Source organism: Aythya fuligula, chromosome 16 (assembly GCF_009819795.1).
Source record: "Aythya fuligula isolate bAytFul2 chromosome 16, bAytFul2.pri, whole genome shotgun sequence".
NCBI lineage: Eukaryota > Metazoa > Chordata > Aves > Anseriformes > Anatidae > Aythya > Aythya fuligula.
The window spans coordinates 4663930-4687439 of record NC_045574.1 but is presented as its reverse complement, the minus strand read 5'-3'; the positions used below and the strand labels follow the sequence as shown (position 1 = coordinate 4687439).

At 44.1% G+C, this 23510-nt stretch overlaps 3 protein-coding genes across 3 annotated transcripts in view; all 3 read right to left on the bottom strand.

The window, feature by feature from the left end:
• DHX35 (DEAH-box helicase 35) overlaps positions 1–9261 on the bottom strand; it is a 29902-nt gene extending 20641 nt beyond the window's left edge. Inside the window, exons 1-9 of the mRNA XM_032198400.1 lie at positions 9212–9261; positions 8049–8182; positions 7605–7697; positions 6688–6765; positions 4621–4725; positions 3341–3402; positions 2688–2757; positions 2143–2202; positions 494–606 (exon numbers count right to left, since the gene is read on the bottom strand). Of these exons, the coding sequence (XP_032054291.1) occupies positions 494–606; positions 2143–2202; positions 2688–2757; positions 3341–3402; positions 4621–4725; positions 6688–6765; positions 7605–7697; positions 8049–8182; positions 9212–9251 (755 nt within the window). The 5' untranslated portion in view covers positions 9252–9261. The remainder of the gene's footprint in view (positions 1–493; positions 607–2142; positions 2203–2687; positions 2758–3340; positions 3403–4620; positions 4726–6687; positions 6766–7604; positions 7698–8048; positions 8183–9211) is intronic.
• A 2093-nt stretch (positions 9262–11354) lies between these two features.
• Positions 11355–15140, bottom strand: LOC116495907 (protein FAM83D-A-like). Its single transcript, XM_032198648.1, has 4 exons — positions 14679–15140; positions 13002–13169; positions 12259–12383; positions 11355–12099 (listed from the first exon to the last, which is right to left on the bottom strand). The coding sequence occupies exons 1-4, from the start codon at positions 15123–15125 to the stop codon at positions 11709–11711; spliced, it is 1131 nt and encodes a 376-aa protein (XP_032054539.1). The 5' UTR covers positions 15126–15140; the 3' UTR covers positions 11355–11708.
• A 2706-nt stretch (positions 15141–17846) lies between these two features.
• Positions 17847–23417, bottom strand: LOC116495651 (protein FAM83D-like). Its single transcript, XM_032198300.1, has 4 exons — positions 22956–23417; positions 20283–20450; positions 19187–19311; positions 17847–18828 (listed from the first exon to the last, which is right to left on the bottom strand). Exons 1-4 carry the CDS (start codon positions 23400–23402, stop codon positions 17874–17876), a joined length of 1695 nt encoding a protein of 564 aa, XP_032054191.1. The 5' UTR covers positions 23403–23417; the 3' UTR covers positions 17847–17873.
• Positions 23418–23510: the final 93 nt, after the last annotated feature.

The following is a 23510-nucleotide window of genomic DNA, read 5'->3' as shown; positions in this document are numbered from 1 at the left end:
ACCATTTATTAGACGTGTTCCCAAACACATCCAAGAACTGGGGCATCTCCCCAGAGTGAACTGACATGACCAGAGCTGTTTGTACAAATGTGAATTCATGTACACAAGTTAGAAGGTTCTTCTGAGAATTCTGTTTTAATGATTTCCACTTCAGGGGCTTTCAAGAAGCTATATGCATTTATTGCAAAATGAAACTGATGGATCAAGAAAAGACCCTTCAATTCGTCCACAGCTTTCACTGTTTCATCACTTTTGTACTTATGTTCCTGTTCTTCACAAAGCCAGAAGAATCATTCAATCTGAAAACAACACTGCACTTATATCCTTAATTTCTTGGTATGAAGACTATGAAAATATTTTGAAAGAATGACTGTTTGCCAAATCAAACATTACACCTACTTACTACTGGTTTGTGTTTCTGACCTTAGTCAAAAATGATACCACGGTCAGACACCCTCCTAATCATCACTGAGAAGATCAAAGAGAAACACACCTTTGTAAGTAAAAGATGTCCACTGGAAACGTCCTCCCCTCCACAGTAAGGATCACGCTGGTATCTTTGCTGGGGTCACCGGTGTCATTTTGATTAAAGAAATCCCTGAATTTCTACATTAAAATAAAGACAAACACTTTCAGTTTGTTAAATTCAAAGAAGTGAGGGAGAAGCCTCAAGACAATAAGAAATCAAAATACTACATTACTCGACATATTCTTCACAAATTCGACAGTCTTTTGATAAAGTACTAAATTAAAAAAAAAAAGATTCTGTTGCCTTGTATTCTGGTTGGGATTCAGGCACTGGAAAAAGTAGATGTATAATCTTTTACTGGATCTACTGAAGCTAAGTAGAACATAGAAATTATTGTTCTTACAAGTTTGAGTGAGGCTTGCACATTCTCACCTATATTTTTTGGATGAAGAAGTAAATTTTACCGTTTCTACTGAAAACCAAGATCTCTCTTTGTAAAAGCAGAGTTAAGCTGATTTATGTAAGTTCAGGACTTGTGTTGTGAGACACTTCTATAAATTTTAAGTTTAGCACCATGAAATATTTAAATACACAAGAGTGAACAGCAAGAACGCAAATAATCCATCTCTAATCACAGAGATACTGCAAACTCGCTGTATTTAAACAAATGTATATAGTCACTAGTTAATGTGTAAAATTACTAATACTTTACATTCACTGCAAAGGCAGACCATTGTCATGTTCTCTAATGTAACATACAGAATACACAGTATTATAAGTACTACCAAAGCACAGCATATTATCACTATTTACTGCATATGGTATTTGTCACTTAAGGAAGTCTCAGTACACCTGCATCATCAGTGCTAGATGCAGCTCCCACCACCACATCTCATGAAAGACACAGTGGAGTTCAGAGAAGTACAGAGAAAGGCAATGAATATGATGAAGGAGACAGAGTAGCTGTCTTACGAGGAAAGGCTGAAAAGGCTGGGACTCCAACCGGGGAACAGAAGGCACACAGCTGAGATTTACAAAATCAAAGGTGAGAGAAAATGGTTTTTTGTTTGAAAAAATCCCATACTACTTGAACTAGGAGGCACCTGATCAACCTAGCATGTTTAAGAGTATCTCATTAAATAGTAGGTGTTCTTACTCAAAGTTACTCTGTTCTTACTCAAAGTTAAACTAATGACATTTTTAGTAAGTTAAATTCCCAGAGGCTGCAAGTCAATCACAGAGTTTATTTCTCACTGAAATAAAACCTCCTTGTCTGTCACTTATTTTTATGGTCTATGGTTGTCTCAAATTATTGCTATCAGTAAAACAGAACTAAACCAATGTCTCTTACTAGATTAGATTAAGCCAAAAGAACATCTTTGTATACAATACCACTAAGATGGAAAAAAAGCCATGAATATATGAAAAACAGATTCATATTTAAACTTACTTCCAAAGAAGTTTGGTAATGTAATATGTAAAGCAATATGTAAAGCAAACACAGCAACCTAACTGTAGCAGATTTTTTTCCTGCATTCCTTCCCCTCTTCACCCCTCAAACAGAAGCAATACTTCACAAGAAGAAAGCAGCACAGAAGACAAGCTGTATATAAACAGAGGGAGAGCTGCCACTTCAGGTCACTTCATTACAAAACAAAATTTGAGAGATATACCTCTGCATCCAAGGTGGCTGAAGCCACAATCAGTCGAAGATCCCCACGCTTCTTTTGAATCTAGTATCAAAGAGAGCAAGAACATCCAGAGTAAAAATTATTTTCTGAGGTATAAGGCTAGAAGCAGGCTCCTAGAGCATCAACCAGAGAGCTGTGTGTGGAGCTTTATATAATTAAGAATAAAAAACAACTGGGGGTATTCAGTCTGTAATCACAGTTTACTCTTAATTTCTGGTGGTAGTGAGGCCCTTAGTAGATTGAAAGTCAGCAGCTCCCTGTGGGATTACTTCACATGATCATCATCAGCAGAAGCAAGATTGTCTTTTTGCTATTACCACAGAGAGAAAAGGCAGCCTTACAGGGAGGAAGAGGAGCAACCCGAGCATCAGATGTATAATGTACAATGGGCTGTAAAATAAATGAGGAACTAGAAATCTCCCTCTCTCAAATGGGCGCACTAATCAGCCATCAAGACCAGAGGTCTAGCAAAAACAATAGCAATGAAAAGGGTTAGAGGACACTAAAAAACAAACAAACAAACAAACCTTTTTTAGTAGGCCGATGGCAATATCTGTATAGAGAGTCCTCTCATGGGCTTCATCCAGCATGAGCACACTGTGAATAAAGCAGAAAGATGAGATTTTAGAAATGGTTAGATTAACACCAGAATCACTGTCTTCCTATATTCTATGAAATATCATTGTTTGAAATTTGTTGCTGGCTTATTAGTGTTTACAGCCCCTTAAAAAAACGTGGAGATAAAATAAAGAGAACAGAAGCAAAATGGGAGGGAAAAAGTAGCTAATGTATGTGGTACATACAAAATGTTTATTCAGGCTGTTTTTTGGAAAGGGGTGGAAGAAGCAACGTTTATCTTCACTATACCGCATAGGTTTTGTTTAGAATAAGCCTGTGGCTTTGTTTTATTAATTATTATTATAAGAAAGAAAAAAAAAATGAGTTTAAAACTAGTATATGAATCAATTCAGACTCCACAAGGTACATTTATATTTTGTTCCAAAAATCACAGCACAAAATCCTGCTGGGTTTGGCATTGCAATGATCAGTTGATTTTCTTACAGGCTTTACAACATATATCTCCTGAATAATTTTCACATCTTTTTATTTAACTTACCATACCTCAGCCTAAAAAAAAAAAAAAAAAACCTTCAGCAAGCATCATTCCATGTTTCCTTACCTGTATCTTGTTAATAGAGGATCAGCCATCATCTCCCTTACCAGCATACCATCAGTCAGGAACTAAAAGTGAAAGCAAAGAAAAATGTTAAAAAACAAATGAACAGCACACACCCTAACAGATAGTCCTAATTACCCATGTGATTTTTTGATATGAACGATTTTTGCCTGAAGTTTTACTTGTCTTTCATTTTCTAACGATCTATTAAGCTGATCTACTTCCAGCTACAGAAGCCAAATCTATTTCTGAGTATCAGCCTGCAGATAAGCAGAGAAATTGGTATTTAATCAGTATTGAACTGTTGAAAATGAGTTGTTTTCACAATGAAAATATAATGGACTGGCAGCACTGGAATGCTGCAATAGAAGTTTCTTCACACTCGTCTGTAACACGACAATCTCTTCTACAGATAACATTCTCCATGTCAGTCCAGCTTCGACTCTCTCAAAGCAAACTACTTAACAGCAATCGGGCATCTGACCAGAATGCAAGCCTTAACATTCCAACAAAATACATGTTCATTTAGTAATTTCTTCTTACTAGCCAGTGGAAAGAAACCAGCTTCACATAGGCATCAACCAGAGTTTGACTGAGGACTCCAATTTTGACTTTGAATTGGACAAGAACTTGTCAAGGTAAAAATCTCCAAATTTCCAACCCCAAATGATGAATCATCATCATCAAAAATGAATAAGCATCTTTATCTCTTTCAAACTGCTCTTAGCCTCAGAAAAATAAAAATTCAAAGACTAAATTCTCATTCACCCTCATTCCTCTTCCAGCGTAACTAAAACAAACTCTCGTCTGTACACTACACAAGCAAAATATTGCTCAGAGGGCTAAGGAACAGCTGCAAATCTCGCTATTTAATCCATATTAAATTACCCTCAGTTAGCCTGCTCATCTTCCCTTTTATTTGCACTTTTAATCAAAATCTATTTTTAGGGTGGTGAGAATACTTCAGCTTTGATTCACTGCAGCCTTTCGCTATGACTTTGAGTGGTTTATCAGGTCACACTAGCACCGCATCGATAGCTAGCAACAACTAACTTGAAAAGCTCCTTTACTTTAAAAAGGTGGCTGCCAGACCAGCAGAACAGAGCATATTCTAGTAAGGTCTGGAGAGCCACAACTATTTAAGCACACTCTTGGGGTACCCACCTGGAAACCAGAAATGCTACCTGTTCTCTTTACTGGGCATTACAAGGTTCTCGTTAATTTTGCAAAAGCACTTTAAGAGTTTCAGCTAAACTTTCCAGAGGAAGCACATACTGTTTCACCTTAATTCTTGTAGCCTGGGGATCCGTGCAGTCATCAAACCGAATGCAATATCCAACTTCATGACCCAACACTGCACCCCTTTCATCAGCAACTCGGCCTGCGACCTGAGAAAAGAGATCTGCATAAACAAGAGACAGCTCACAGCAAACTTCTTCACTCTATCATTGTTTTGTCTGTAGGGAATTGACATTACAACAGGAATAGAGCTACTGCTTCTAAAGAACTACTACTTGTTCCTAATGAAATGCAGAGTTCTGTTTCACACCACAATGCATACCTAATATAGAACTGGTAAATACTTTTAAGATGTTTCAATATAACTTGAATCTGTTTCACGCTGCTTCCACTTAGAAAAGCTACAGAAGTACTTCTTTGTGATAAGGACTCTGAGAGACCTACAAAAGCAGCCCCTCGATCAGTCATAAAGCTGGGGAAGGGCTCCATACCTGCAATTGTGGGAACACAGTTTAAGAACACCGCATGCAAAGAGGTACATAGCACGCAGAAAAAAAGTCATCAGTTAAGCTGATCTGTCCCTGAACTTACTCAGACTTTTTTTTTCTTTTACGTGAAGATGCTACTCTCCATTTCATAATACAGAATTCCCTGTGCAGAAATCAGACAGAAAAATGGCAGAATAATTAAAAGCAACAACAATTTTTGGAACAGTAGATCTCTGAGCCAGCTTAAAGCCAAGAGCTCATTTAGCTAAATCTTGAATCACTTAGACTTATCCTACTTAATATTATGTATTATCAGATTATGATTTCAGCAAAGTGCAGAAGACATTTAAAACCTGAAAACACAATAAAAATTCAGAATGCATACATTAGTTTTCTTTAAATTCCAACAGCAAGCTACCTTCAGTCATTTGAATGACATTATAAACCATACTGGTAAGCAACGAATTCATTTTCACTTAGAATCTTTACACTCCTTCACTTTCAGGCAAACCTTCAGGATAACTGTCAGCCTGAGTTATACAAGCAGAACTTCAGGAACTTCTAAACTACATCTTGCGTCTCTGCAACTACTGCTCTTCACTTCTGACAGCCTCCATAGTCCTAGCTGAGAAAGCAGGTAAAATTTTAAAATAAAATTTAAAAAAAAAAAGTTTCAGTTCAAGACAAAGCAATAAATCATTAATGTCTCTCATCTCCCTGCAATTGCCAAATAGCACAGGCAGTTTGCAACAACATTATTAAAGGAAAATCCTACTGTGACTATATGCTAAGCACTAATTGAGTAATCCTATTTTAGACTTAAAAATAACATTCTCAAAGATAAAAGGGAAAAGAGAAATAAGTTTGCCAGGGGACGTCATTGCAGTATATGCAACATCTTGTGTAGAACCATCCAATGTCAGATGAATGTCCTATGAAGGGGAAAAGGAAGGACACTGCAGGCAGAATGCCCAAAGCTCAGGAGGCAGCTCACTGCTAGGGACTGTTTCCCTAACCGCAGTGGATCTAGTCAAAGACAGCTGATGAGATGATACATCCAGGTAGACAACTGCCCAATCTTCTACATTTTTACAAGAGACATACACTGATGTACTGCAGTTACAGTTTAATGCCATTAACAAAAAATAGGCAAAATGAGGATTACAAAAAGGCACCTCAATTTTCTATAGAAAGAAATCAGGTATGAATTGCTAAAAAGAGGTACACAACCTCCCATTTCCTCCACTGGCAGTGTTACTGCACACAGATTTGCATCACTACTTTATTTTCAGAGAGCAGTTAGGGGTTATGCAAGCATTATTCTAGCTGAGAGTCAAACACAGCTCAACCTTGCACAGTCCTAACTCCCTGTACGGTTCTGCTGATGCAACTCAATTTTATTTCTAAGCTTTTACATCTGCAATTCTGGGATTGGAATCTTTGGCAAGACCTACTAATCAGGTTGAATTCAGCATATAGTACCAGCAATTCTGGAAGGAAGATGAGCAGAAATGTCTATTCACTCAGGAGCTCACAGAGTTAGCAGTTTTGCTGAGAAGCAGGAATGACAAGACATCAGAGGTTACAGTGACAATGAAGTGAAAAAACTGGGGAGAAACTCACTGAAACAGCAGCTACTCGACGAGGCTGCGTCACCCCAACAACTCTTCCTTCGGCTGTCCAGCCAGCTTCTGCTAGGTACTGCAAACCAAAATGAAGGATAAGAAATGAGTCATCCACATTGTGATTACAGCAAGGTTTTGGTTCTCCACACTCTACATTTCTTCCTGGTTCTGACACAAAACGATGCATGACCCTAGGCAAATCGGTTACTTGGAGATTGTGCATTATTCATCTCACCATTAAAAACAATACAGTACAATATTACTTCCTAAGCACATTAGCTTCCAGAAAGCATTCTAAAAGCAGTTCTTTGGGTCTCAATTTGATTTATTTTTTTCCCTTTTCTTCTCTTTATTTTATAATCTCTTTGAGGAAAACAAAACTAGGCAGCACAACTCCAGTGGTCACACTGAAACAGATGGCATTCATCATTAGCTTGTAATTATTCAAACTAAACCCAAGAACTAACTTTTACATATTCTTGGATTTTCTTCATTCCTGTCACAACAGAGAAAGTTTTAAGAAAATACAGAAATATGTACTTCAAAAATTTCCAAGAGCAAAGCTCGTTAGAAACCTGCACTTTTTTTCCTACTCAAAAACATATTCTCTACAACATTTTAAACTTCAGCTAGACAGAATAAGGACACCTCCTATAGCACAGTAACTACTATTTGTACCAGCATAATCTTGTTTTGTGTGGTCCTTCACTGTAGCGAAAGAAGACTTTGTATTACAGATATATGGGCTCCTGCTATGTAAAATTAAGCTTTATTTTTCTCTCCTTTTGTTCACACACAGGAAAAAGCACTGGTAAATTCCCACTCTTAAAGTACAGTTCTGGAATGCTGTTTCAACATTTCATGTAAAATTCCCTGAGGGAATACTTGATTTTACTGAGCTGAACGCACACTTACTTGTGGAATTTGCGTTGATTTCCCACATCCTGTTTCCCCAACAATCACCAGAGTTTGATAGTTCTCCACTAGATAAAGTATGTGATTTCTCAGCTGAAAAAGTGACATTTTAATCTCAAAAACAGATTTGTACAAAAGTAAGAAAATAAATTAACATTACAGTAGTTACATAATGACACAGTAAATTAATTTTACCAAGTACTTACTGTCAAAAGTCATACTTTGAAATTTACAAGCATTATACATACAATACATAGTAACTTAAATCTACGAAGCCTGTAGACTTGCATAAAGGAAATAAACTTTTGCAGGAAATTTCCTGCCTAAAGGAAACGCAACTATTGCTGTATGCTGCACAATGTTTGTATGCTTCTTTCTCAAAAGAAAACCATGAAAGCCAGTCACCACACAACAGATTTAGTGTTCCCAAAAGAACTTCTGTACCTTAAAAACGGGCAGCTTTTGTCTTTGTTGTTCAATAGAAAGGGAAGCATAAGGATTATAGATGATAGTTACACCACCGCTCTCAGCAGGACTCTGCCTCTCTTCTGAAACACTGACACCAGGACCTTCTGTGCCTAAATGACATAATTTTAATGGGAAAAACACACTTCTGTCAGCTGCGTCACAGTACTGCCAGAATCAGTATGCTCCTTACAAAGAAGAATCATACATAGCAGCATGCATCAAAAGACCAACTTTTCTAAGAAAATAATCAAAAGAATTCAATAATGCAAGCAGGAATTCTTTCAAATGAAGTATCTTTCTCGAATAAGTATATGAATCTTTAAATGAGCCTTGTCAGGTTATGAGGTACACCGCTCACTTCAGCTCTGTATCTACCTTAGTAATGAAATTTGATTTATGTCTGCTGCAAATTAACATAAAACTACTGACAACCACAAATACTGAATTATGTAAGCAAACCTGAAGCTAAAACTCATCTCAGTAAAGATGATGAACGTTCCTGATGAACGTATCACCAGGGCTGCACGTTCAACTGGGGAAGCCTGAGCGCAAAGAGAAGGCTCCTCCAGTTTTGTAGGATTTGCTTGTTTGGGCTTCTCCCGCTGTTTAAGAACAGTTAGTCCCTACTCAAAGCTGCCCAGCAAAATTCAGAGCCTACTGACCTAACCTGAAGAGGCGTCAGCAATGCCTCTGATTGCTATCCGCTCCCCAGCCCACCTGGGGTCGTTAGGAAGCTCAGCAGCCTCTTGTCCTGTCCCTGGGCACCACCAAGGACCTGCTCCAGCACCCCCCGCTCCCCCAGCACAGTTTGTGCACAGAGGCACACCCCGAGCCTCCCCTTCTCCAGGTGTCCCCGCCACCCCCTGCACCGGCCCATCACCTCAGCGACCCCTCGCAGACCCCCCCCCAGCCCGGCCCCTCCTGTGTGGTGCCAGCAGCCCACGGAGCGCCCCGAGAGGTGCCGCAGGACGGCCCGGCTCCCCTCCAGCACAGCCCCTGCTGCCGCCGGCCTCGATCCCCGCAGGGCCCCGGGGTCCCTCCAGGCCCAGGACACGGAGCTCTCAGCGGCTGGGGGCAGCCCAGGGGAGCGGAGGAGGCCGGGGAGCCCCCCCCCCCAACCCAGGCCCCGCCGCCCTCACCCGGCTTCCAGAACTTCACCGGCCCCACGGGCGCCGCCATCTTGAGGCGAGAGGCGGGGACGCGCCGCCCATTGCCTCGGCCCCGCCGCCACAGCGGGGAGGCGCCGTGCGCGGCTGCTGCCCTGTGGGAACGGCGGTAGGGGCCGGGACAGAGCCGTCAAGCAGCAGTCGGAAAGATCTCAGTCTCCAAAACGGCCTTCTGTCGTTAATTAACTACAGTTAATTGCTGTAAATCCCCACCCTGAATGATAGCGCCTCACTGCGAACGCGAGGCGCTGCGCTTCGCGCCAGGCGGCTGAGGGACTGAAAGTGAGTACAGGGGCATCTGCAGGCACAGCTACTGCAACCAAAGGGAACCATTACTGAGTCACATCTAAGCTAGAGTTTGAGTTATTTAAGTATAAGCTGAAGTAAAAAAAAAAAAAAAAAAAAAAAAAAAAAAAAGTGATAGTTTCCAATAAGTAATGCTGTCAAAAATTCACACTTAAGGGAAAAAAATAACCACATTTTATATTCCTAATCGTTCTCCATAAATAACTTAACACACAAGCAGGGCAGCTGTGGTGACAAAAGCAGAGTGCACTTTGTAACACTGTACTTCCACAGTAACTCCTGCTATGGCTCTGGATAACCTGCCCGTAAAACCTTCATTCAGTTATAATTAAAGACATTGTTACAATTCTAGCTACTTATTTCAGTGGAGTTGTCACATAGGAAAAAAAAAAAAAGTATCAAAAGTAAACACAATTGTTACCACAGAAGTTTGTACCATCAATATGTTAACAGCTGCTGAGAAAAAAGTCCTACGGCTGTGCAGTGGAAGTAATAAGTAGTGCCCTATTTAAAGAATGAGATGAACAACAAAGTTAAAAACTTGTATTTGAGAAAACAGATATACAGACAATCATCACTGTGAAATATTGCACAAACGTTTTGCATAGAGTACAAAATTATCTTTTTTGTCTTTATGGAAAATATAGTTAAGAATAAAAATATATTTTTAAAACTTTTTTACATCAGGATAAAACTTAACACTTAATCTATAAACTATCGAACATTTACAAAGTAGGAGGCAGAACTATTACAATTCCATGTTTGTAAGAGTAGAAGAAAAAGGACACACATTAGTTGTATCCTAATCAGTACATTTTTGCATTGTCAGTAAAGAGCATTCCTGTACACTCTCACGTTCAATTTAATATTGTCCTACTGGCATTTAGCATAGGCCCATACAACATGCCCCAGCTAAGTTTATAGATTCCCCTTTGAGGCCCAGAATCCACAAGAATCCACAAAGGCAAGAATATACCCAAGATTTCTGCAGCAGCAGAGCCACAAGAACAGCTTGGGACATGGCTACCACGGTTGGGTTAACAGGAGTTTCTGCACTGGAAGGCTGGTGGAACATCAATGCATCTAAGTACAACAGTTTGGGAGGGTGTTTTATTCATTTATTTTTCTTCTCCAGAAAACAATGGATTTTTAAAAAATTGAGCTGGCATGAAACTTTAAAATTAAATGCTTCTGACCTCCACATTATTACCTGTCAAGTGGAAGTAAGGTGGTTTTTTTTTTTTTTTTTTTTTTTTTTTAGAAGTAGCAGATTTAAGATCTAATTAGCTTTTCCCTGTAAGAGCAGGCAGCAGTAGCAACCACAAAATAGGTATGTAATGCCAAAAAAATGTATTATTTGGCTTTGCTACATATATTAGTAGGTTCTTAGTAACATTACCCCTTGATTACAGGCATTTAAAATACATTTTTTGTGATGGTCAACAAGTATTCTTATTACCAAAAAGAAAAGGTAATTTGAAATTCAGTCATCAGAAAACTGTGATGGCCTGATGTGTTAACTTGTTTTGCCAGCTGCACAGCGTCATGTAAAGAAGATGTAACATCTGAGAACCAGGGCTGGTAATTATCTAGTTTCTAGATTATGGCTACTCCAGCTCTGTCATGAAACGGTTTGTTGAACACAAGATCAAGCTTACAATGATTTCAGAAATGTACAGCAGTCCTGATATTCATCCTTAGAAACCCTTTAAGCAATATATACATATTTAAGGTATCTGGGTATAGAAAATAAAGTTTCATAGAATCATAGAATATCCTGAGTTGGAAGGGACCCTTAAGGATCATCAAGTTTGAGCCACTTTGCCAAGACATTGCTAACCCATTAGCTTAAACCATTCAAGAACAGGTTGAAAAATGAAAAACTGATAGAACGCAGTCAATAATGGCTTTCCAGGTGCTAGGAGTTTTGTTGTCTTTGGCATTGAAGCACTTCTTAGCCTAAGACAATACCATAACTGTATCTGCTGCTCAGCATTATAGAAGTGTTGAACTGAAACCACATCTCCAGTATCCCTTTCTCTCAGTTTGAGGTTGGTTTCCCAGCTGCTTGCACACACACGCTGTAAGACAGTATGTCATGTAAGACATGGACCATGGGACATGGTTTCGAGGTTCTGCATCTCGCTGTGAGTGAACTTGCAATTCATCTCTCTATGATCCAGTGTGGCCTCATAATTTGAGAGCCATTCCTCTTAGTCAGTGGTGGAGAAGCATGCATTGCATTATTTGACACGTAGACTGCCTCCCTTGAGGCATGCAGCCAGTTTCGTTTCCTTTTTAGATTTCCTACAAATGCTCTAAGATACAAAAACTCCATTCTCAGGAAGTTTTCTCTGGTTAAGTCTCTGGAAGCCACTGTTATCCTGACCAGCTGATCCAACACCTTACTTTTCTTGCTGCTGGAAAACTCTCTGAGGTTGACAGGTTTTGACCGTGCATAAAGAATCCGAAACTCGTGGTCAAAGTGTGCAACTGCAGGGCCTGACAGGATCAAAATGTTACTGCTGTTCAGCTTCCCATCTGTCCATGTAAAACTAGCAAAAGAAGAATGAGAAAATTTCAAGTTAATTATAAATGATAATAAAGATTATCATTTATTTAAAGATTATTAACTGAAAATTCTCTTAATGGTGTGCCTTGTTTTAAGGCTAAATATTACAAAAAAAAGAAAAAAAAAAGAAATTGCCACTTGCCTGTAGGAGCCTGTTGTCACTCTAATGCCATCAATTAACATGAACTTTTCACAGACTTTTCCAACAATTTTGGCACCTGACCTTGTGTAGTATGTGTTCCCAGTGATATTTCGGATTCTCATCGACTGTTAAAAAGAAAGATGTGGAAAGATCACATACATTTCAAAGTTAAATGATCGCACTTAAAGGAGTAACACATGATAATAAAGATCACCAACAAACTACGAAAGTTGCTGTGCAGCAGTGCAGGTTTCACCCTCCAGAAACAATTTGGTGTTGTTTTAGCAGGCAAAGAGAAAGCACGCTAAGGGACAACCCCATACACTGGCTGTGCAGAAGGTGATCATAAAAAACATTGCCTAATATCACGTCTCTTGACGTGATATTAGGCAATGACGTCTCCACGTCTTCTTGAGAACCAACTCCATCAGCCTTTAAAAGCTCAGCACGCCTGAGCAACTCCACTCATCCTTTTAGAAACCAGACATTCCTCCTTCATTTTCTTGGATGCTCCACTAGTATTTGTACTCAGAGAGCAACTGTGACAGCCTCTTGTAAAGATTTCAGCTTTTCTGTTAAGTACCTTCTTTTATAAGAATGGTTACATCTTACAAGAAAGAGCTAGAGCTACATAAACCCCATTTTAAGTTATGGCAGCAGGCAAAACAGTTTCTTCTAACAGCTCAAAGATTAGAGTTATTATAGGACCAACTCTCTATCCCTAGAAATATCACAAGGCTTACCTTTTCCTGCTCAAGGTCAACTCCTAGATCTCTGCACATTTTCAGAAAGTGGGAAAATGAAGACTGATCCAGAAGGATATATGCTTTAACTTGCCGCTGGCTACAAGCTTCCAAGAGGTCTCTGAAGATATCGGTATCTGTGAAGGAATCCATAACCAAGGCAATCATCTGCAACAAGTTTCAGAATAAATCATTAGGCTGTTTCCACAGCATTCCAAGAGAGATGGCACGTGAGGAATTTGACTTTGAATTTAAATATTTTCCCCCTATTTTCTTCTCTTTGGTGGTTATACAACCTGGCAGTCTTCTGCTGTACAATGCATTCTTCTGTTGTTCACAGAACTGCTGAAACATTTATGAGACGTATAAGAAATAGCAGAGAAAGGAAGAAGTAACTGACTAAAATAAAGTTTTGTGACGAGGAGGGTATTTTGGTAAAGATGATTACAGACTACAGTACACCGAGGTACAGGAGATACAACATACTTCACTACAATCACTTATTCATGTCTCTGTATAGTTAAAAAAAAAAAAAAAAAAAACAGTACATACTGAACTCAAGGATGGAAACCATTGCTATTTGCCCCAGTTTTGGTGTTGCTTGACTCACATATAACAGATAATATCAATTAGGATTTCTATTAACCCAATGTAAAATTTCCCTTTTTACAGTAGTTAGAGCTGTGACTTTGGTAGCGGACTTTGAAGCTTCTTTTGCCAGGATCTCTATTGGTTTGGTTCATTTGGTAGATGCAAACTAGCCTGAAAGCCTGTTGTGGAGAAACACCCCTTAACTATTTTTAAAAACTGGAGTTCATCACTAACTGCCAACAATGAGAGCTCCTACACCCGTTCAGTAACACACTGCTCATGACTTTTCATTAAGGTTGTACTAAAGCCTTCCCCTTTTTTATTCCATAACTTCACCTTCAAGATCCAGTTACACAAATCTGAGCATTTCTGCCTCTGCCCCAACCTCTGGAGTGGTCCACAAGACACCTCAAGGCATCCAGGAGACTGACACCTCTCCAAAAACTGAGCGAGCTCATATAAAAAGAGTCCAAAAAAGAAAGACATTTTGCTGTCGGTCTTCTTTAGCTACACACTGCTTGGTGTGACAGGAGCACTGAGCTCACCGGGGGCTGTCAGGGGGTGAGAAGATCTCACACAAATCAGATCAGTGGAAAACAAACGTGTTGCTTCAGGATTTTCTTCATCCTCCCAGATACCAAAAGAGGCGTCTGGGTAAGACAAATTTGGTCTCTGATTCCTGGATGAGAGCTCTTCTCCTGAGGACAGTCCCCTTGTTGTTAAAAGCACTCTACAAAAATTGTAAAGTATGAGCTTATTTCCAAAACATAAATGGGCCGAAATCTTTCAAACTTTTCAAATAGGAAGCCAAATAGGGAAAAAAAAAAAAAAAACCACCTGCGTCCACCCGTGGCTGCTCATCGCACCTTTTTAAGATACACCCGAGCTTCCCCTGCAGCTTACGGTTCATTTTCCCGTGACGCGCCCTCACGGCTCCCTCACGGCTCCCTCACGGCTCTCCCGGTGCTCGCAGCCCTCCCACCGCCCGCGTGCCTTCGGGGCATCCCCTGACGGGGCACTCCTGGTGCTTTTTTCTCCTGCCGAGGCAGCGCGGGGGCAGCCCCCGGGGAGTCGCCGCGCACCCACCTGCCGCGCGGAGCGGATCTGGCGCCGCACCGCCTCCTTGCAGCCGCAGCCGCCGTCCCCGCAGCCCGGCTGGAAGTGCGCCTCCACCCGCGTCAGCCCGCGGAAGGCGCCGCCGGCGAAGCCCGGCCAGCCCAGCTCCAGCGCCGGCGGCTCCACGTCCGAGCGCTCGGGGAAGTAGGTGAGCGACGAGGCGGCCGGCGAGGCGCCGAGCGACGGCGGCTCCTCCTCGGCCGCGGCGGGCGGCACGGCGCCCCGCGCGATGGCCTGCACCTCGGGCTCCGACAGGAAGGGCGGCAGCTGCTCCCGCCGCAGGAAGGCCCGCAGCGCCTCGGGGCCGCCCGCCACCAGCTCCTCCAGCGCCAGCCGCTGCGCCTCGCTGTACAGCCCCGGCCCCGGCTCCGGCCAGCGCCCGGCGCCCTCCTCCAGGCACTGCGACGGGTTGGCCATGGCGCGGCTCGCTGCCCGCCCGGCCCGGCACGGGATGCTTTATAGCGACCCCGCTCCCCCCCCGCGGCCCTTCCCCGCCTCACGCCCGGCCCGCCCCGGGGCGGGGAGCGGCCGCCGGCGCTGCCCCGGGCCCGGCCCCGCGCTCCCCTCAGGGGGCGCCGCGAAATGGCGGCGGGATGGGGGGAGGCTGGGGCAGCCCTCGGAGCGTCCCGGGGAAGGGGGAGCAGCGCGGCCCCAGGGCTGAGCTCAGGCTGCCCCCCGTGAGGAGCTGTGTGAGGGAGGGCGGCTGCCTTCCCTTCTGCCTTGCCTTCATTCCGCAGCAGCCAAGCGGGCAGGGCGGCGGCCGGCGGGATGCGGAGGGACAGGTACACAGACGGCAAAACGCGGAAGGGAGGCGGTGAGAAGCCCCGTGGCAAAATGAGTTTATTTGTAAAAAAAGGTATCGTTCCTGGGAGAGCTCCAAAACAACCGTACAGGGCACCGAAGCCGAGAAGTACAGAGAACAAACGCGGTTTTCAGGTGGGTTTCGTATACATTCAAGCATTGCCGAACACGAGGCTTTTAAGAATACAGCTCTGACAGTGTCCTGAATGTGTATTGTGGCTCCCTGTTTGCAACCCCCTTTCGTCTCTGTTCCAGCTCTAGGAGCTGTGCCCCTCACCTGTTTAAGCAGGTGCAGACAGTTTTTCCCTTCCCTGCACCTCTCCGTACATCTGCCTTGCAGCTTTAGGGAAGAACTGGCTGCTTTAACCTCCAATCTATTGACAAAGAGGCTTAGCTACTTCTATACAGGACTCAAAAATTCTAGTCAGTAGAATAAAAGTGCCGCTGTCTACACTTCGGTTGCAGCTCTGCGGAGTTTGGGCTGTTCCCTATTCATTCATTGCCCCTTGTGGAAATAAATAACAGCTGAAACGTGCCACCTACTGGACAGACATGCCTATAAATAAGAAGGAAATACCTCACCCAGACTCTGATTTGACTGAAGAATACCACATCAGGTTGGTCACTAAACTATTTTCACACAGGTCTAAAGAATAATATCACAGGTCAGATTTCAGAGAGAACTCAGAAAAACTCACATACTACTCAAAAAAAAAAAAAAGTGATCCATCAAGCATGGACACATGCACAGTAATACTAACAAATATTTGCGTAGTGTCTGCAGAGTGACTTAACCCAAGATTCAGTTAGTGTTGAAAGCAGAATATTTTCAAAAGCTAGAAAGGCACTTAACTCTCTTTGAAGAACCTATTAGTGGATAAAATACAGACAGAGCAGGAAGCAGAATACTTCAAAAAGCACAGTTTAGGATAAAAATAAAAACCCAAAATTACTTGTAAAAGAATAAAAACAAACAATCTATAATGCTTTTGTAGTGTGTTTGAGCAGGGGCTTTGTTATGCGTCCTCAGTGATTGTTTCACCACTAGGCTGACCCCAAAGATGCCATTTACAGGTCTCTTAACAGAAGCAAGATCATGGAATCATTAAGGCTGTAAAAGCCCTCCAAGGTCATCTGGTCCAACCATCACCCTATTGCCACTGTCCCCCACTAAACCACATCCCTAAGCACCACATCCAGCCTTTCCTTGAACACCACCAGGGATGGTGACACCACCAGCTCCCTGGGCAACCCATCCCAATGCCTGACCGCCCTTTAGGAGACATTTCTTCTCATAAATTCTAACCTTAATCTCCCCTAAATGGTTCAGAAACCTCCTAGACCAAGCTAGAATACAGCTTGGTCTCAATTCTGGGAGAGACATCGAACAAAAAGCATCTTCTGAAGTTATGCCAAAAGGGGTGTACAACAGGGGCACATTGTAGTGTCTGCTATGAGACACTGAGCTCCAACTATTACCTCATCTCCTGCTCACAAGCAAGATTTGCACCCCCAAACACCTCATTAATACATTTACATTAATATCCATACAGATCCAATAGGTGCTTCTAGTATTCAAAACTAAAAGCTAGTTAAATGAGGACAAAGTTCCCCTAAAATAGGTATGGCTGTCTTGGAGTGCTAGGTTGCTACTTCCTTGACTTTTTAAAGATGCTCCTCAGAGAATGTGCACATATACACAAATGTGATGCAAATGTGTATGGAGAGAGAGAGACAGACATAAGGTGATCTGACTGAATTGCTGGCTGGCTCAGTACTATTCAGTCCCTTTCAGAATGCTTAAGCAATGGAAAGAGGATGCAGTAAGAGATACACAAGAACCTGCAACTGTTCCAATAGACCCTTCACAACTTTAATGGAAGGGTAATTTTTTTTTTTTTTTAAATCTGTGAAGTCAGAAAAAAAAATAGCTTTATGATTAATTTTTCCCCCTAATGCTGAGTATAAAGTAAAAGTCCCAATTTTAGAAAGGGGAAAAGAGTATGTATTGATAAAGTCATTCTGAGCAAGGTCAGTTGGACTCAGATTTTTCCAAGTTTAGATAACTTAAAGCCAGAGAATTAGCTATCCTGAAGAGTAAACATATTAATGCTTTCTAAGTCAAGTATACAGAAGTACTATACACCTCTACCACTAATGCATATAAGAGAAACATCTAAGTGGTTACGGTATAAATAAAAACCTGTTCTTTATTACTTAAATTGCATAGTATAAAACAAAGTGCTGGTAAGGGATTTACTCTTGTTGGTATGTGTGCAAGTATCGGAAGGAATTAGAAGACTCAGCAGACAAACAAGTGCATTTTGAAACCCAAACTTCTGTGCTCTGCGTTCAGTCCAGCAGTCATTTATTCAGAGAAAAGAGGGAAACATCTCGGAGGCTGCGCAGGCTGGTGCTGATGTCTCGCCTCTGATTCAGATTGCATTTTCCAGTGTAGTGGTTCATGTAGTTTTCAGGCACACGCCTCCTTCGGGACAGGATGTCCACCATGTGGCTGAATTTCGACCTGATGGTAGAGTAGTGGAATTGCCTCTCCTTATGCAGTTTCTGGAAATACTCTGCCCTGTGACTGCTGGAGTATTCGATGGAACAAATAGAAGAGAGTGAGCTGGTAGAGCTTGTAACAGAACACTGGGACGACGATGAAGACAGCGATCGCAGGCTAGAATTTGATACAGACTTTCCAGGTAGAAAGGATTCTTCTTTTGATGCCCTTCTGTAAAGCAGGGGTGTTTCTGCACACTCTTCTTCCTTTGTCTGTGTCACTGCAGTCTTCAGCAAAACTGAAGTCTGAGTCCCCGTCATTCTAGCAGCAACAGAAGTTTGAGTGCCAATTTCATCTGTTAGAACATTGGTCTGCGTGCCAGCATTACACACCGTCACTGCAGGCTTCTCTTCCCACTGGCCAGTTTGAGTTGATGCATTCTTTCGCTCCGCTGTAGCCTCCTGATCACTGAACCACTCCACTTCGCTGATGCAAGAGTGTTCCAGGTTACAAGGTTTGCCTCTGGGAGTACCTTCAGCCAGATCTAGTCCTTTTAACATTTTTTTGGGAGTACTAGACATCCTGGCAAATTCTGCTCTCAAATTGCTTTTTACAGAGTATTCTTTAGAGGACTCTCTTCTGCTCACCAGATGATCAAACATCCCACTGTTCCTGGATCTTGACAGGCGTTTAGGGCTGATAGGGTCTGACTGGGCATAAAGAATTCTGAACTGGAGGTCAAATTGTTCAACCACTTGACCTGACAACACCAGCAAGTTACAGCTGTTCAGCTTCCCATCAGTCCATGTGAAACTATTGAAAACAAACCAAGACTCACAGTTAAATTTCAACTCACTTCAACACGTACAGTTACAGGTAACAAGACAAGACTCAGCTTAGGACTGTTGTGCATGAGGGAGGTATCAACTTGAGTGAGTGTTCGCTCTCCTTCAGGAAAACCCCTACATAGCCATGGCCACGTTCCTTCCTAGCTGTGTAAGCCAACGTAGTTTTCCCACTGTTTTTTCCAGTTTTGTGTTAGTTCCACTTGAGTCAGACAGCCCACTTTATATTTACCAGTACCAAGCAAACAGCAGAGTTAATACACCCTTCCTGCAGAACCTCCCCCTTTTCACAGCATCATCAGGCACTGACAGACCCCAATACTTGCCTGTAGGAGCCCGTTGTCACTCTGATGCCATCAATTAACATGAACTTCTCGTGGACTTTCCCAATGATTTTGGCGCCTGACCTCACGTAGTACGTGCTCCCAGTGAGAGTTCGAACTCTCATCAACTGTTTCAGGAGAGAAGGGAAAAAGTAACATCAGATTTCAATTAAAGCTTTGAGCAGTAATTCTGCACAAAAACAACTAGACACGTTATGGATGATAGGAATGAAGTGAGCTTCCTTACATTATTCAGCAAGTGAGTCTTACTAATGCTAAATTTCTGTTAGTTTAAGAGAGGCTGTAGAGTCGGCCTGGAGAAAACTGCTAATTACTTCCAGGTAATTACTGACCGCAAAGCTAGGAGTGCCTCCCCATCCAGAGAAGCTCTCACTTGGGTCAGCACAAGCCTGTCCTAGCCAGGACAGGACGCAGTCACGTCAGCTTCCATTCAGAGGAATTGGGTAAGCCACCTGGGTCACATCATGCAAACCCTGAATTAGAAAGATGTTCCCAAAGCCATGCCACTCTTGAGCTTCCTGTCTTTGTTTTCCTTGGAGTCATTTTCCTTAGCAAGCTCAAGGAACCCATTCTTGGTTTAGAAAGAATAAAGCTACTTAGATCTTGCAAAATTAAGTGCTTGAAGATAGCCACTTTGTCAGGATGCTCCATCCAGCACACTGGGGAGCTGCACAGCCTGGCAGTAGCTCCTACATACTGGTAGCGTAGGATAGAAGTAAACGTGCCTTTTCTGTATGGTTTTCAATGAGTTTGTGAGCAATTTAGGAACATTGTTTAGTGGCTGATACTGGTGGTAGGGTGATGGTTGGACCAGGTGATCTTGGAGGTCTTCTCCAGCCCTCATGATTCTATGATACTAGCCAGTATTGGGCCATGATCTTCAGGAGCTGAGAAACTTTTCAAAAACCAAAGCAAGACACCATCACCCTTCTACTTCAGTTACCAGACAGACAGGATGCTTCAGTCTTCCAGGGAAGTCTGATGATTTACAGAAGGGTGTCTGTGATGTCCAAAATCGTAAGCAGTAACACAAGAAGTAGAAACAAACCACCTCCCCTCCACCACGTTTAGTACTTACACTTTCCTGCTCAGGACAGACTCCTAAATTCTTGCACATCTCCAAGAAGTAGGGTAGAAAGCCCTGGTCAAGGAGGATATAGACAGGGACCTTGCGCTTGTTGTAGGCATCCTGAAGGTCACTGAAAATATCAGTATCCGTGAAGGAATCCATCACAATGGCAATTACCTGTAAAGAGAAGTGGCAACACTTGTTTAAGAGCTTTACCTTACACAAGGCAAGACCATTGCCTCCCCCAACAGTTTCCTCCTGCTGTACTGTCAAGACCAAATACATATTTCTTTGCCCTGCTGCTTTGGCCTTGGCAAGTTTTAAACAACTCCTACATTCTCCCAATGTTTCTGTAAATTCATCATGTCCTGGCGTGCAAAGTATGAGACTGAAGAGATTTTTCCAACATCTGCTGCAGCGTTTGTGCACAGCCTGCTTTCCTACCTCACCTCCCATGAGCTGACCGTTTCTTAAAACCTGGGAAGCTGACACGACAGTCAGCAACCCCGACAGGCCATCCCCACTCCTGTGCTTCCCGAGTGTCAGTAGCTGCAGGGATTATGCTGAATGAGGAACTGCCATATCCAAAGAGCAGTTCTTATAGAGTAAGAAAGAGGGAGGTTTTAAACTAAACCTTACCAGCTTGTGCCTCCTGCAAAGCATTCTCAAGACTCTCTTCTGTGGCAAACCCGCTGCAGACAGCTGCTTCCCCCAGGAGAATTAGCTCAAACAACCTCTCGGTGTCACAGAGAAACATCTCAGACACTCACTGCTGTCTCTTCAGGCCACGCACCCCTATGTGAATTACCATGACAAACTAGTTCTGCAGCAACATAATAAACTGAATACATCCCATAAGAGTCTGGAAATGGCATATTCCAAGCGTCCACCCAAAACCCACACAAGAAAGCCATCCAGCTGCCCAGGAGCAGATGCAGACTTGTACTAACAATTCTTTACAGCAGGCAAGTCCCAAGATGAAGATTTCCTTCCAGTGGGCCAAAGATAGAACGGTCTTACATTTGCAAACAGCCTCCCCATTCAGAACACCACTGTGTGCCATTTCTGTGCTAGAAACCCAGCCCTTCAAAACTGGGAACATGCAGCCGCGTGGGTGCAGACACAAAGGATCTGGCTTCACGACTTCCCGTATTGTTCCACTAGACCAGCATCAAGGACACCAGTTGCAGAAGCGCAGCAGTGCCTGCCTGTATCAGATAGGGCGTGCGCCCTACTGCCACATGCCCAAGGCATCCATGCACGCAACACAGCTGCTGTGTGTGGCATCGCCTGTGCTCAGAGGAAGCGTTTCCCACAAGAACAGACTGAGCTTCGCATTCACACCTGTGCCCTGCTCCTCAGGGGATTGGCTCTAAACAGATGATTTTTTAGTTATAAAAAACACAAACACACTGGTATTTCTACATAAAGTTAGTTCACACCTGTGCTTCTTACATATCTCCTCTGGTCTTCTCCACCCTATCACTACACTGAATGCCAAAGTAAGATAGAGAAAGTCAAGGTACTCTGGATGAGACCAGGTGAGTAAGAAGTTAACCCCTGAAACCAGAACGAGAGGTACACAGTTCACAGTAAGCCCTTTGGAACATGGCTGCCTTCAAATGACTACTCAATTGGAAGAGCATTTGAGATCCAGTCCCGGAATTATAAACTGAAAAAGAAATAAAGTTGTGCTCAAAGTGAGCAAGAGTGCAGTGACGTGGGTAGGAGGTAGAGAAAACATTTTTCTCCTGAGCCATTCAGGATAGCAGAGGCAAGACAGCGACAGTGCCCAAGTTAGTCTGTCAAGCCAACCGTATTTTAGCAAGCTGAGAAGGAACTACACAGCATCTGCAGCTTTCCTGTTCCTCACATTAACCCTGGGAGCTCAGCTGCGATCCCACAACTGTTCACAGCAGCTCAAGTGACAAGGGTCAGAATTCTCCCTGTTCCACACCCACAGAGCTGCCTCCCAGGCCAGGCAGGCACGCTGCAGTGACCAGCACAGCTTGGCGGCTGTTGGCTCCATGCAAGGGAAGATGCTTTGGCCAGATGCTACAGGCAAGAACATGACAAGCAACAACAGCTTTTTGGAAAAACAGCCGTTTTCACGGGGTTTGCTTGAACCACCAGGCTGCTCACAGCTACCTGATACAGGCCCTTTGCCAACACATCTTTGTCTGCAACAGCTTCTGGCAAGAAGCCCACGCTCGTGTCATCCTCACACGCCCCAGGCTTCTGCTCTCGGGCAGGCTGGGACCCGGCTCGTCGCTAGCTCTGGGTGTGCCCGTGTGAGCACCTCACCCACAGCCAGGCGTTGCTTCACCTGGAGAGGAAGCTGTGCTTTAAATTCTGGCCAAGCCAATCGAGTGGCTGCAGGTGGGGAAGGAGACTCCCTCCTGGGATTGCAGTTAGAGCCTGCAAGCTCAATTAGCGCTGCGAGTTACGGAGCACAGTTACAAGTTACTCCTCAGCACGGCTTTTCCAGGCCATGCCCTGCGCCAGATCAAAGCCGCTGTGAAACGGGAGCCCCGCTACGAGCAGCTCCGCACAAAGCCTTGGGTCAAGCCGCGAGCACAACAGCAAGGAGAGGAGCTGCAGGCACTGCTGCCAGCACCGCCTCGACACGGGAGGGCTCACCGCAGCCGAGCACCCCCGGGGCCGTGCCCGCCGCGCACCCACCTGCCGCGCGGAGCGGATCTGGCGCCGCACCGCCTCCTTGCAGCCGCAGCCGCCGTCCCCGCAGCCCGGCTGGAAGTGCGCCTCCACCCGCGTCAGCCCGCGGAAGGCGCCGCCGGCGAAGCCCGGCCAGCCCAGCTCCAGCGCCGGCGGCTCCACGTCCGAGCGCTCGGGGAAGTAGGTGAGCGACGAGGCGGCCGGCGAGGCGCCGAGCGACGGCGGCTCCTCCTCGGCCGCGGCGGGCGGCACGGCGCCCCGCGCGATGGCCTGCACCTCGGGCTCCGACAGGAAGGGCGGCAGCTGCTCCCGCCGCAGGAAGGCCCGCAGCGCCTCGGGGCCGCCCGCCACCAGCTCCTCCAGCGCCAGCCGCTGCGCCTCGCTGTACAGCCCCGGCCCCGGCTCCGGCCAGCGCCCGGCGCCCTCCTCCAGGCACTGCGACGGGTTGGCCATGGCGCGGCTCGCTGCCCGCCCGGCCCGGCACGGGATGCTTTATAGCGCCTTTGAATCCAAACAGCCCCGCGCCGCCGCCGCCACTGGGGCAGCCGCGCTCCGCCTCTG

Bases quoted from the DNA above. Each gene is read 5' to 3' on its own strand.
- LOC116495907 (XM_032198648.1), bottom strand. From the start codon at position 15,125: ATGGCCAACCCGTCGCAGTGCCTGGAGGAGGGCGCCGGGCGCTGGCCG. The intron at 13,170-14,678 runs GTGGGTGCGCGG...AACTTGTTGCAG, and splicing joins AGATCCGCTCCGCGCGGCAG to ATGATTGCCTTGGTTATGGA. The intron at 12,100-12,258 runs GCAAGTGGCAAT...TTCTTTTGCTAG, and splicing joins GTGACAACAGGCTCCTACAG to TTTTACATGGACAGATGGGA.
- LOC116495651 (XM_032198300.1), bottom strand. From the start codon at position 23,402: ATGGCCAACCCGTCGCAGTGCCTGGAGGAGGGCGCCGGGCGCTGGCCG. The intron at 19,312-20,282 runs GTAAGTACTAAA...CTCCTGAAACAG, and splicing joins TCTGTCCTGAGCAGGAAAGT to TTGATGAGAGTTCGAACTCT. The intron at 18,829-19,186 runs GCAAGTATTGGG...TGTTTTCAATAG, and splicing joins GTGACAACGGGCTCCTACAG to TTTCACATGGACTGATGGGA.